General features: G+C 38.0%; 1 protein-coding gene across 1 annotated transcript in view; it reads right to left on the bottom strand.

Moving 5' to 3' along the window:
* The window catches only part of LOC139694101 (uncharacterized), a 44,319-nt gene that overhangs the window by 15,977 nt on the left and 14,558 nt on the right, over positions 1–13,784 (bottom strand). Inside the window, exons 3-5 of the mRNA XM_071592529.1 lie at positions 8,915–9,085; positions 7,202–7,433; positions 2,577–2,916 (exon numbers count right to left, since the gene is read on the bottom strand). Coding sequence (XP_071448630.1) covers positions 2,577–2,916; positions 7,202–7,433; positions 8,915–9,085 — 743 coding nt within the window. The remainder of the gene's footprint in view (positions 1–2,576; positions 2,917–7,201; positions 7,434–8,914; positions 9,086–13,784) is intronic.

A 13,784-nucleotide genomic window follows, 5' to 3' on the forward strand; every position in this document is an offset into this window, starting at 1 on the left:
CAGATGAAATTTAATATTACTTAGGTAACGTTTAAAGTGTGCGCACTCATCGGAGAACGTCACTTGAAAAATTAGGCCAAGTTCAAAGAAGATCCTCTAAACTTGTGAACGTTATTACGAGGAGGAAGTAAGAGTTAAAAGTTTCTAAAAAAAATACGATAGAAGAGCTCATTTTTCATGTGGAGGTAGTCTTTTAAATTTTACTAATTTTTTTGTAACCTTAGCTATTATTTATAATGAATTGTTATGACTTGGTAACGTCCTCGCCTGCTCATCCGGAGGTGGTCGGTTCGATAATCACCGATGTGAGGTTTCTTCGGACTAGAAGCTGAGAGTTTCTTGTTTTCCTTGTCATAATTTTCTTGTTCAAAACCCAATGTAACAGGTCAAAACTGGCTCTTTGAGAATTAGAACTTTCTCTAAACACATCAATATAAAGGAAGGCATAAGATTTTCAGAGAGATACTACCGGTATGTTCACTGAATAATGATTTATACATTGCTACTTACTCGTAAATGCAGCATCATTTTCGAAAGTCAATAGAATTTTATGTATCACACCCAATATCCATCCATAAACCCATATAATAATGTGTGTATTGTATATGTAGGTACACACATATACATTCATCGCAAGGAAGTCTGCTGTGTAACGCGACTGCTTTTCGCCATGTAAATATTTTTTTTCGCCCATGGCGAGGGTTTCCAAATTCCCGACAATTTTTAACGCTCGGGAATCGAGAACTGGAAACCGTATTTCCCGAGAATTCTCGAGTATTCCCGAAATAATCTTTTTTATTGAATTTTCGTGTATCATTTGTAATAATAATTGGAATATTAAATGCTTAGAAAGAGGAAAACCGTAGAGAAGGAGGGGCAACCGGGTTCTTGGCCCCGGCGCAATTTTTCCGAAGTTTCTAGACACTCGTATGTGTAATTGGACAGATAAAATTAGAAATTATAAAAAAATAGGATGTAGAGTCATCTTAAGGTGAACTCAATAAGGAAATCGAAGGTATTTCACCTGAAGATGACTCCGTCGTCAAATTCTCGGTTGTAAAAATAAATATTTCTCTGCGTAAATACCAACTGTTTTCTGTTCTCAATGATCAAATAATAGCGATAATGAGGAAAAAATGTCTAAGTGATACCATAAGTAGTACGTGTATATTTCTCATTGTAGGTGTTGCTAGGTTAAAGAAGTCGATTTTCCCGATTTCCCGACCAACTTTTTTCGGAATTCGGGAACGGGAAAGCGAAACAAATTCCCGAGAACCGCGGGAAGGAATTCCGGCCCGGAAACCTTACCCATGTCTATACGGGGAAATTTTCGTAACTGGTACATCTAGAACCAAATATTACCGTTCATATGACGAGATTGTTGCTATAGATGACGTACCTCATGCTTTGATGTGAGTTACAATATAGACATGACGTATTCATAGAGTTAGGGAAAGGTAGACTGCGAGTAACGCCCCATAATTGAGACCGACGTCTTTGCCGAAGAATAACAATATAAATGACCTTTGGCCACTGGTACCTTCTAAGCGTCGGCAGCTATGACCGAAGTTTAGAATTCAATATTTTACGTATATGATGGTACGACGCCTTGATTTTACACTTAATTTTTACAAATTTTTGCGATTTGAGATATGGACATCAAGCATTTCACCTATTTGATACTTAAGTCAAACCGTTCCAAACATAAAACATAAAAATGAAGGAAACCGCTAAGCGAAAAGTATTTGTATTCAACTATACAGTTTCAAAATTGCTTTAGGGAATTAATTAAGGCAATTAATAAGCAAGTATCTTTACCCTGTCCAAAATTCATGCCCTGGTCCTCCCTTACCTATCTTGCCCAAAGTTTTCCCCTCTATCATGGTCTTCAACACCTCATGGCCAATTAGGACACTCTGCATCCACCTTTCTTGCCTCATTTGGATTTTCCCCAATAATTTCCTCTCTCTCCCCCCCCCCATGCCTAGCATTTCCTAGTTTGTTTTCATTTTCCTCCACTTAACATATCCAGCCCTTCTCTTCATCCAAAGGTTATAAGCCTCCAATTTACGCCTACCGTCTTTCTTCAACGACCAGCATTCAAAACGGAACAAAACCACGGCTAATATCAAAGTTTTCACTAATCTTCTCTTAACATCTTGACTCAACTTCCCTGCTACGATCCTTCCTTCTTTTGAAAGATCCTTCACCTAACGCAATTATTATTATGTCCCTACCACTCTCGGACCATCTTGGTCCAAACATTTCTAGGATAAGCAAATTATTCCACCTGCTCTATCTGTTGTCCTCCTAATTTAATTTGGCGTTTTATTTAGCATTCCTCCTTCTCCATAATCTCATTAAATTTGTTTTGTTCAGTTGGATATACTCACAAATCATTGCCCAAATAATGCACATCCAGCTCATAATAGTCTCTTCATATCGACGGCCGATATTGGGAATTGATGAATTTCGCGCAATCTCACCAGTCTTCAAGGGTGAGGCCGTCGTCGCTTCAATAAGGTGCACGGAATTTAGCCGCGCACTCCTTTCCTCACACAAACCCGGCCACTTACCTTGTTATACCCTAGGAACTCGACGGCGCCAATGCTGTCCAGCACCGCCTTGGTCTTCGGCATTTGCCGGTGAAAGTTGAGCCGAGAGACGGCGTCCACGCCCAGGATCAGCACGCTCCACTTGTCGTCTCGTGGCTCCGGCGGCGGTTTGTCCCAAGCCTTCAGCTGCTCCTCCGCCCTCTGGCGCGCCACCCGTAAGGACACAAACGAGTGAAAGTCCTTGTAGAACATGGGAACCTTCGGGTCATCCGACAGGAACCGGCACTCGACCCGCACAAACTCCTCTTCGCCCACGGACACCGTCCCGTCCTCCCCGAATGGGACGCACGTCTCGTTGTACCTGGGAAACGAAGACGACTACGGTAAATCCAACAGTACGGTGGTGGATTTCGAATCAGATGAAAACAGTGAAGGCTACTAAAGCTCACGTTTCGAATTCTTGAACTATGAGGATAACGCGAAAGCGTTACAAAGGATATCAACGATGAGGAAACAAAGCTTAATTGCATTTTCAAGTACGCATGTTACAAGCGCTGCAAAATAAAAATTGGAACGTCATGTGCGCAGCTCTGAGCTTCTCACATTTGAACTGAAGTGCTTGCAATATGGTGATAACGTCGAGGAAGTATAACGAATCGGCGCCATCGCTTTCCATATAGTATCGAATGAAACGTAAAATCCAATGGCTTTCACCATTTTCTACAAGCATATTAAACGTAATATCCATTTAAAATATCATCATTAAAATATCATAATAGTGGAATTAGCATGGAATGCAGATGATGTGTGAATGTATGCAAACTACAAATGAAATTCAATTCAGGTCTCATGGCGGTAAAAATTGAGAATATGAAAGTAACTTATTCAGAAAAACTAAATAAATTGATGTTATATATATTCTATTGTTTCAGGCTTCACTTCGTGAAAGTAATTGATATCCATTATTGAAATAGAAAGAAAGACTCGTACTTTTCCACAGATTTTATTATACGGTACTATTGTACCTATCTGATTGTACCGCATAATAAAATCTGTGGAAAAGTACGAGTCTTTCTTTCTATTTCAATAATTGATGTTATATAGTTTATCAAAGCACGAAAACAATCATTCCATCCTCTACACATTTCAGCAACTGATATAACTAGAATAAGAATTCTCTTCCATTCTAATGGGATTGTCCTGTTCTCAAATTTTTATATCCACTCTAATTAAAAATGGAGATTTTTCTCGTAAATAAAGACAAAAATTCACTTCCACCGATTCATTTTAGCTGTGAATTTCTCTTGATTTGACTTATGATAAATGCTTATCAAAGAAGAGGGAGGTACAAAATAATTTAGGACGGCAGCTATCAAGAGTAAGATGATAAAGGTCATGATTATTACGTTTAATATTTTTGTTGAAATACAGAAAATGCCTCCGAAGTTTTTACCTTTCAATACTTCACAAAAAATGAATGGCGCGGAAGTGTTACCAAGGATATAAAAGTCGAGGAAACGACGCTTCGACGTGCTTTTAATGGCATTACCATCGGCGTTGGCCGAAAGCGATTAAACCACGATGTGCGAAGCTCTGTGCGGCTCATATTGGCGCGATATGATCGCAAAGGGTATACGTTGAAAGCTCTTTTGTTTCGTGGAGAACACACACCTGCTTCTTTTAGAGCAGTATAAGGCTACTAAAATAGATGAGAAAAGAAGTAGGTGAAATTTAAAGTTACTAAGGCCACGTTTAAAGAATGCCCCATCGGAGAGCGACCCTGGAAAAATTAGGTTAACTTCAAAGAAGATCCTCAACGCTTATAAACGTAGTTACGAGTAGGAAGTAAGCGTCACAAGTTTATCACAGAAAATATGATAGAAGAGCTGCCTTATAATGAGAAGGTAGTTTCCTCCCGAACGCCAGCTGCATCAGAAATACAGAAATAAAAACAGCAGACGCTATTTTATACTTAGGCGTTAGCCTCATGGATTAAAAACATACGGGGAATATGTGGACAAATTAACAAAAAATAAGGATTTCATAGAAGATTATTGGGGAAATGTGACGAGTAATGAATAACTGATCGTGGCACTTTTCCACTTGATAAACATTTCATTTTACGACCGGGTTTCGATGTATTATATCATCTTCAGTTAACAAAATGAAGCCGTGTACCGTCTTATAAACATTTAAGATTCGGGACGGAGGGGTTTGGACGTCGTAGGAAACGCGGGGAGGGAAGGAGAGGGGGGAGGGAGGGAGAGGGGGGGGGAGAGTGGAGCAAGAGGGATAAGGGGGAGGAGGGAGAGAATGAAGACGTTTACAAAGGATAGAGGAAAAACAGAGTTACGGCATTGTTAAAAAACAGTACACACAGTCTTTAAGTGCGAAGTGGTCCACTTGGGTGAATGGCGGAAGTCAGCAATAACCCATCGGCAGCCGGGACGACGCCAGTGGGCGGGCCGAGTGTTGGAGTTCAGGCCAGGCGAATAGGCCCTTCAGGAAGGGTGGCGGCGGAATACCCCACACTTAACTCACACTCTGGGGGGGGCACAAGGGAAGGGGTCGGTTGTGTGTCACACATGGTCAATATTTACAAACAAACAATCTGTCAATCAGCCATGGGGTTGCAAGCATTGCTGAGTGAATTGGAAATTCAGTGCGACAGGTATGTGATGAGAATCAATATTAATAAAACAAAGGTTATGCGATTTTCTAGAAAGAAAAAGGCTAAGCTTAATATTAAAATAGGAGGGCAAAAACTAGAGCAGGTAGAACAGTTTACGTATCTCGGTAGTGGTTTGGACCAACACGGTCAAAGTAGTAGAGACGTAAGGAGAAGAATTGCGCTAGGCAAAGAGGCTTTCACAAGGAGGAGAGAGTTGATGACAGAGACGTTGAGTAAGGATGTTAAGAAAAGACTCGTAAAAACTTTGATATGGAGCGTAGCTATGTACGGCGCGGAAACGTGGTCATTGAAGCAGGAGGATAGACGTAGACTGGAGGCTTTTGAAATGTGGGTGTGGAGAAGGATGGAGAAGGTGAAATGGACAGAGAAGAAAACAAATGAGGAAGTATTTGGTGGGGTGGGTGAAGAGAGGGGTTTGTTGGGAAAAATCCTATGGAGGCAGGAAAAGTGGCTGAAGGGGGTATTGACCGGCGGCGGGATGTTGAAGACTGTAATTGAGGGGAGAATGTTGGGCAAACGAGGAAAGGGAAGTAACAGGATAGGGATGTTGGACGGGATGAAGGGAGGAAGGAAGTAGACAGAGATGAAGAAGGACCTGATGTAAGTAGAGTAGGTTTTTGGATTGTGTTTTCTTAGAAGTCACAAAATATTTATCTGGTAGTTGTATCCATCCAAAACCTACCTTAACCGGTAGATTACTTAATAATAATATATGCACACACACATATTAATCTTGATAAAGACACAAGTTCTGAAACCAGTTAAGGTTTATAATAAAAAATATGCGGGAAGTAAATATTAACTGTGTTCACCACGAAAATGTAAAAATTTCATAAAATTCAATCTCTTTCGTTTAATTCTGAAAGAATATAAGTGTCATACTTATACTCTTTCAGATTTACGTATTTGCTTTGAATGCTGTCTTGATTTATCAATGTTACCAATGGAAATTATATTTACTAAATTTTTCTGTTTTATGATTTTACTCTCCATTACAAGTATTAACTCAACCAGTAATGAACGAATGTACAAATTCACACAAAGGATCGTAGAAAATATGAGGGTCTAAAGAGGGGTTCAAGGATCATCATCTTAGAAGAAAATACACTACGCAAGTGTGAGGTTTATTTATTCGCAATGATATTTTTTTTGAGAATTGCTTATGCATAATTAAAGAAAATGTCTTTAAAACGGCGCTGATTCTACCATTTTCATCCTTAGACTACAAGTGTATAAATACATCTAGGCACTTAGAAATAAAGCTTTAGAGTTACTCATTTCAATAAAAAAGATGATTTGAGTCCTACCCACTCCTCTCAGAACAGGATTTGAGTCAATGGGTTACTTGAGATTTGTTCTCACTCAGTTGTGTACGTTGCTTACAACCACCACGGTGCATGTGTAAGACTTTACAGCTTACTGATAAATTTGGATGACGTGGAAGCCCTTTTTTGTATAAATAACGTGAAAAAGGAAATTTTGCCATTTTGTCGATGTCAGGCCTCATTTAGAGTGTGTACAAATCAAATATTTGGATGTCCTCAGTGTTAATTCAGAATAATTTCCTCAAAGCCAAAATTACCAAACACTACCATCAAATTTCCTTGAAATGAAGTACCAAAGATTACCCAGTCAAAGTATTAGTCTAAGTTACTCTCATTATTACCACATCAATTTGTGGCACCAAGACGCAAACCCTTGCCACCCAATTGACGGTCGACAGTGTTAACTTATTACACCCTATCGTTCCTCCCCCTTACAATTACTACTTTTGCTATAAATGGCACCCTGCAAGATGAATATAGAATACAATCAATACGTATTTGTGGTGAATGTATTTTTGGGTTTAATTTTTATCATTTCTTCGTTCTCGTACCGACGTGTTAACCATGTCCTTCAGGTTGTCCGTCCTCTGGACATGTACAGAAACAACCGCAAAGAGAAAATCACTCACTCGAACTTGCTGTCAGCCGAATAGTCATACTTCTCGGGATCGGCCATTACTCTGTAGAAGGGACGAAAACAGCAGTTGAGGTCAGTCACGTTCGTGATGTTGTAGTGCGGCAAGGCTGATGGTATCAGGTACAGGGAGGTTAGGTTGGACTCAACTAGAGCTGGACCAAATTCACGGGAGCAGTTCGGGGCTACCTTCTCGCTGTCCTCCTTACTGTCGTACTTTTCCTTCTCTGAAATTGACGGGAAGAACAACATTAGAAAATATTCTTGATTTTGCATCTAATTGGCTAGAGTTGCGTTGACATAATTTTTATTTAATTTTCGCCCACAGTGGCCTAATTGCCTTAAAATTCCACATTATGGGGTTGGACATATTACTTCTACGTAGGTATTATGTTTTGAACAAGGGATATATGAATAAATAATTAGGAGAGAGAAAATCAAAGATTATATCAATAAGAAGTTGAAACTTCGTAAAACTTGGGAAGAAGCAAAATGTCGTAAATCTATATGAAACAAAATTACGATCGGTCTATCGTCATAGGATGATAGGATAAGATATGTGCATGAAATATTCTAAATCGTTTATTTACGGAATTAGTTTATCATCAAGTCATACAAATTTAAGCTTCAAAAGGTAAATAAGGTATATAAATAATATACACTTACTTACCTGTATATCCTTGAATTACTATAATAGTATTATCTAAAATTAAAAATACTAAAATTTCACATTCATTTGTAGACAAATATTTAAGAAAATATTTAGAAGTTTGTAACCTTGCGTAGTTTATTCAATAGTAGAAGGTTCGTGTGTTTCTAAGACATCGCCGCTGAACATTACTTAGATACAACCCATAATTTTACTCATTTCCAAAACACCCGCTACCAAGGAAACAGTGTTTCCTTGTGGGTGTGCGCTATGTTTGCGCTGCAATCATATTCATGAAATATTGGATATAACTAGAGTACCGCTTGGAAATTCAATTATAATATTTTTCCTGCGTAAATAATTCTGAGAATAGTTTAATCAAAAACTCTTCAGCAAATCCCACATCAAACAAAATTTCTCTCCAATTCTGAAAATTCTGCATTCTGAATTGCGAAGAGGATTTGAAACTTTCTGAAATGAAACTGTTCAGGCTTGTCACTCTTTAGCTTTCGTTTGTTCAAACGGAGCTAGTGTAATACCTGAACATAAAACTCCGTGCATTAAACCGTGTTATCATTTCAATTTATAGGACTTGATTTACGCGTCAATTACACTAAGTACGCCATTCCTGTGTGATTGTTGAATTAATTATCGAAAAAAGCTAGAGAAAGCATGAGTAAAGAGACGCGGGGCGATGAATCACACAGACAGAAGATGGCGCAGATTTGAAACGACAATATCGAGGCATCCTTAGTACCTTATCTGATATTATGTATATTAAACGAAATAACTTTCGATGAAAATTTTTCTTTAAGATAAAAACAATTCAGGGAGTAGGGTATTAACTATCACTTATCGCTGATCGACATCGCCCATCGAGACTCCGATCCTCTGAATTCCTTTCTTCACCCAATAGGCCCTTGAATGATTCAGAACAATTTCAAAAATTTCGGTAAAAAATCGATCAATTTTTTTGGTCGGGGATCACAAAAATGCATGGAGGCCAAGGGTGTGGGAGAGAAACATGCGGGTCAGAGTCCAAGCTCCCAGCTGACTCACCGATTGCGTATAATTTGACGAACTTTTTGACGGCTGGGTCCATCGGCAGCAGGTCTGGTATCTTGCAACCGGATGTGAACACCAAGAAACCCCTGGAAGACTCGATTCGAGACGACGAGGAATCGCTGCTCTTCGCCTCCTGCGTGGTCACTTTAGCGAGGTCGGTTTGAGCTGGAATCAAAGCGAGATCATTGGGACGTCTGTCAATGGAATCTAATGACTGAACAAAATTATATTATACGCCCACATTAATTTTAGGAACGTAATTAGAAACAAATTGCTGTTTATTATGGAAATACAATTCCAATAAAATATTTATATTAAAACCAATTCAATTAAATCTAAAAAACAATAAATTTATTTATTTCAGATGCATTTTGTCGATTTCGCAATGTATGTACCCTACTTTGCAAGAATCTAAAGACAGAAAGTCCAGTTATTTAAAAAAATAAGAAATTGGATAATTACATAAAATTATCAGAAATAATTAATTAATGGGTAGAAAAATTATTTTTTTCAATCGGTTTTTTCTATTCCAAGTTAACTCGGTTCACTCTCCCGTAAAATTTGAATGCTTTTTCGGGTGTTTTTTCTAAAATCAATGAATTTACAAGTAATTTCTACAATTAACGTAATATTTGATTCGCTTGCTGTCAATCCCAGCGTTAAAATGGATGAAGTTTGTTAAATCTTTGAGTTTTCGGTCATGCTAAGATGTTTAAATGCAATTAAAACAATGAAAATAAAATAGCTACAATGAAGTTTGAATCAGTGCATACAGCATGAAGAATGAGTACCATTATCAATTAAAATTTTTCGTTCTGGGAAAAGACTATAAAGCCCAGAAATATTTCAATGAATTATCTCTTCGAACACATGTATACTTTTACATCAAAAAAGGCTCCAGTTAAGTAAATACGAACCATATTTCTTTATAAAATAGCTACTAGGAGACATAAAATTGATAGGAGAAATTTTAATTTCATGAAAAATATTAGACAAGAATAGGAAGATATTTGTAGAAAAAGGAGTAGCAAGCTGAATTTTCTCCGAGGATGGGGCTAAAGGCAAGACGCAGTCCCTTTGGCTTGGTGATTCACATTTCTCCTCGAGGTTTAGTTTAGAAATGATGACTAAATCAGTCGAAACACGATTTTCATTAATAGGCATTTCGTGATAGTGGTAATTTAAATTATGAAATCCCACTAACATAAGATGCACTTCACATAATAATCTTTGTCAACCTTAATACGACCTAAACAATTCTTTAATAAATAATAAAAGCCTGGAAAATTGTGCTTATCACATAGTGTCATCGTATATGACCAATATTATTCCAATGCAGAAATTTTAAAAGAGTAAAAATCATTCGCGTAGACCTCGCGTTCGCATTAGTGTTTCCACGATGTACGGTCGAGTGTCTTGAGAGGAATCCGGGTTCGACTCCTGGTCAAGACGAATGATTTTTACGCCTTGAAATTGTTGCACTTTAATGCGCATTAGCGTAAGACTTCGTCAATAGTTACCGTCAAGCATCTCCCGCAGTTTTTTTAAATTTCCCAATGTTATTGCTGCCTCATAAATAAACTTTCGAGCTGCGTTTTACTATCGATAGTTGATCATAGCGAGTAGAATATTAATTTTTGTGAACACTTCCGCGTTTTAACTAGATAACGCCGAGATGGTGATTTTATTTTCGCTTTCAGTATTAATGGTAAAAATTAAGAATTATTTTAGAAACAGTACGGCGTATAGCATGAAAAAATGCACATCTAGAAATTGTACGAAATTAATATTTTTTTTAAAACTATAAGTGATTATTAGGGAGTTAAAAAAAGAATGAAAGATTTTCCTGAAATACTGTGCAAGGCTCTTTTAAAGTTACATCATAATCACAAAATATATACCGGTTTGTACGAAGCAGTAGTTGGTTTTTCTTTCATATCCTGTGTTGCTTCATAGCGATAACGTATCAATGGGGAAGTGTTGAGTTCTTCAGGCTTAAATGAACAAAATGCAAAAAGGTTTTCTACAGAAATAATAGGGCTCATTTGGCATGATAAAAATGATTAATCTGTCATATCAAATAAATTAGAAAGCAGTGGAAAGAACTTTTCCAATTAGTTGAAGTGAAAACTACATTTGCGTCCTTCAAAAATGTATACCACTATGCAAATGTAACAAATATCACATAAAGAGAAAATTAAGAAAATAATAAACTCTAATAAATATATATAAATGAAATTCATGAATAAGAATATTAGAATATATTCATATAAAAAAATAAAAATAAATAAAATTAGGGATAAATAACTAAAATAGTCATGATAATTAGATAAAATATAAATTAACAGTCAATAAAAATAAAAGATTAGAAGGAATAAAATACATAAATAAATTATATATATATATATATATATATATATATATGTGAATATATATATGGGTCGCGGTAGTCCAGGGGGTAGAGCGTTGGACTGCTGACCAAAGGGTCCCGGGTTCGATTTCCGGGCGAGGCACTCTGGGCACCTGCAGCTCCACCCAAGCTAAAGTGATTTTTCGGGTACCACATCTTCCTGGGAAACCATAACCGGCATAGGGAAAGGAACTGGCCCCCCTACCCTGATGTGTGAATTTCACACGCCGTATAGGGCTTAGTACTGGGTGATCTCTGCCATCACATACTAAACCAACCTTCGGGTTGATTACTGTGTGTGTTATACATACATACATATATATATATAATATGTGTGTGTGTAATAAAATAAGATAAAATTGAAAATTGAATAAATTACACAACATTTAATAAAAATGTTGGCATACTAATTATTTACTCATAAATTACAGTAGTAGTAGTAGTTTTTGTGGGAGGCGACCGACAGCTGAGGTCATTTGCGCCATTAGGGATGGACAGGAAAGGACGAAGGGTGGAGAGAAACCCGGCGTGGGCATTACCCTACTCTTTACGAAAGGCGCCAAGGGGTCCGCAGCTTTAAGTCCCTTCCGACGGACGGCGTACTCGCTCAAAGTGCCCTCCACAAAGAACCTCAAGTAGGGATCGAGTTACCTCTGAAAAATATTCAACACCGCCGGGATTGGAACCCGGGCCCTCTGTGTGGGAAGCCAGTACGTTAGCCCCCGCACCAATCCCGATCCCCTATTAATTACATAATGTATATATTTAGATGAACATGTAAAATTGATTTAAATTTATACATGCATTAAATTAGTTAACAAAAAATGACTATCAATCCTCTTTAGATATAAATGAAATATTTATAATTATATGTACATTAGTATCATGTTTTTCACAAGGAATTAAACATCTGCTTATTATATTATGAGTTAATCTGTTTTGCCTTAAGGAGTTCTTTGTGACGCGCCCTTTTAAACGATAGCAGCGAAGGTGAATTTCTTGCGGTTGTTTTTAGCCAAGTCCATTCTCGGCTAGCAGTTACTGTAAACGACTTGTTAAACGTACATGGCCGCTCGATGATGAGGCATTACAAAATTTTGATTCTCTCAAAGTACAATCATGCAAATATATTTTGTACAGAAATCGTATCCGCTTCGTAAACTTTAAAGAGTTACTGCGCGATTCCGTACACTTAAAAGCTTGGGTAAGGATTCATGCAATTTTGTTCTGAAAACAAATTCACTATTATTTGCTACTCTTACATGAAATTTTAAATTAATGAATACTTAGGACCTTATCTTGAATATTCAAATAACGTTCGTTCATTTGTACCTTTTAAAAGGATATTTAAAAAAAAGCAGTTTTCAGTATCACCTCAGGAGACTTTAACTACCTAATATTTTCGCGAAATAACAAAATTCTCATGCATCCCAGACATAATTTCTGGTGAATCGGTAAATGGCAAAAAAATAACTTGAAAACCCGTGCATTTTTTCGTCTTCGAAACCATGAATGGCCATGTGTTTAAACATTTTAGTATGAAGGTGTTTCATACTTTAATAATAGTTATTTTCGCTGAAGTAGACTGTTACGATGGAGAAATCACATATTGAAGAGGGAGTGGATTTTTTTTTAAATTTTCGGTAACATGAGTAATATGCCACGAATATTATCCTTGAACTATTAATTATCGACATCGTCGACTTAAGTCACCTCCAACCTAAAAAAAAGTCCGAAATATTAGTGATACTTCGATGAAATGAGAGTAATTAGTGATTACTACCAAGCTTTGTTACTGAAATCAAGTTCAATACGCCGTTAATTTTTGAGTCTATGTAGAGCGTCAGGCGTAATCATAGGCCATTGATTCATTTGAGGGAGAACCATGGGCAAAAAAACTCAGGATCAAAACTCCCCTGCGTTCGAATAGGGCCGAATTAGAGCGCTGGGAGTGAGCCCTGAGTTTGGTGAGATTAAGGGAAAGGAGGGCACCTCCTTGGAGCTTAGCATCGACGCCGGGGCGAGTTTCGCCACGTGTCGACTAAGCCCATCCACGGACGCAATCACGACCTCGAAATGAGCAGGGTGGAAACTAAACAACCCTTGACAGAATCTTGCGCGTTCCTTCGTCAGAACGAGCACGCCCGATCGCCTCGCCTCGCTCGCTCACTCGTCGCCTGTTATTAGCTCCCCCTTAGTCGCAAAGGTCAACCCCACAACGCCTCTCCTTCCTACGGCGCTAGCCTGTACGGAAAGGGTGTGTGAAAGATGTGGCCAGTCAAATATTGACGGCCATTTTCCGAGAACAACCTTCATCATCACTCAGGGTAAACCGACGGTTCTCTCCTCCGAAGAGAGGAAACTCTGGAAGGCGGCAATCAGTGTAGCAAGAGGTCCTTACGTAATTTTTACACTCGCAATAGTTCCGAAATTTGGGCTTCAGGAGTAGACCTA

Source organism: Hetaerina americana, unplaced genomic scaffold, assembly GCF_022747635.1.
Source record: "Hetaerina americana unplaced genomic scaffold, ioHetAmer1.1.p SCAF_5, whole genome shotgun sequence".
Taxonomy (NCBI): domain Eukaryota; kingdom Metazoa; phylum Arthropoda; class Insecta; order Odonata; family Calopterygidae; genus Hetaerina; species Hetaerina americana.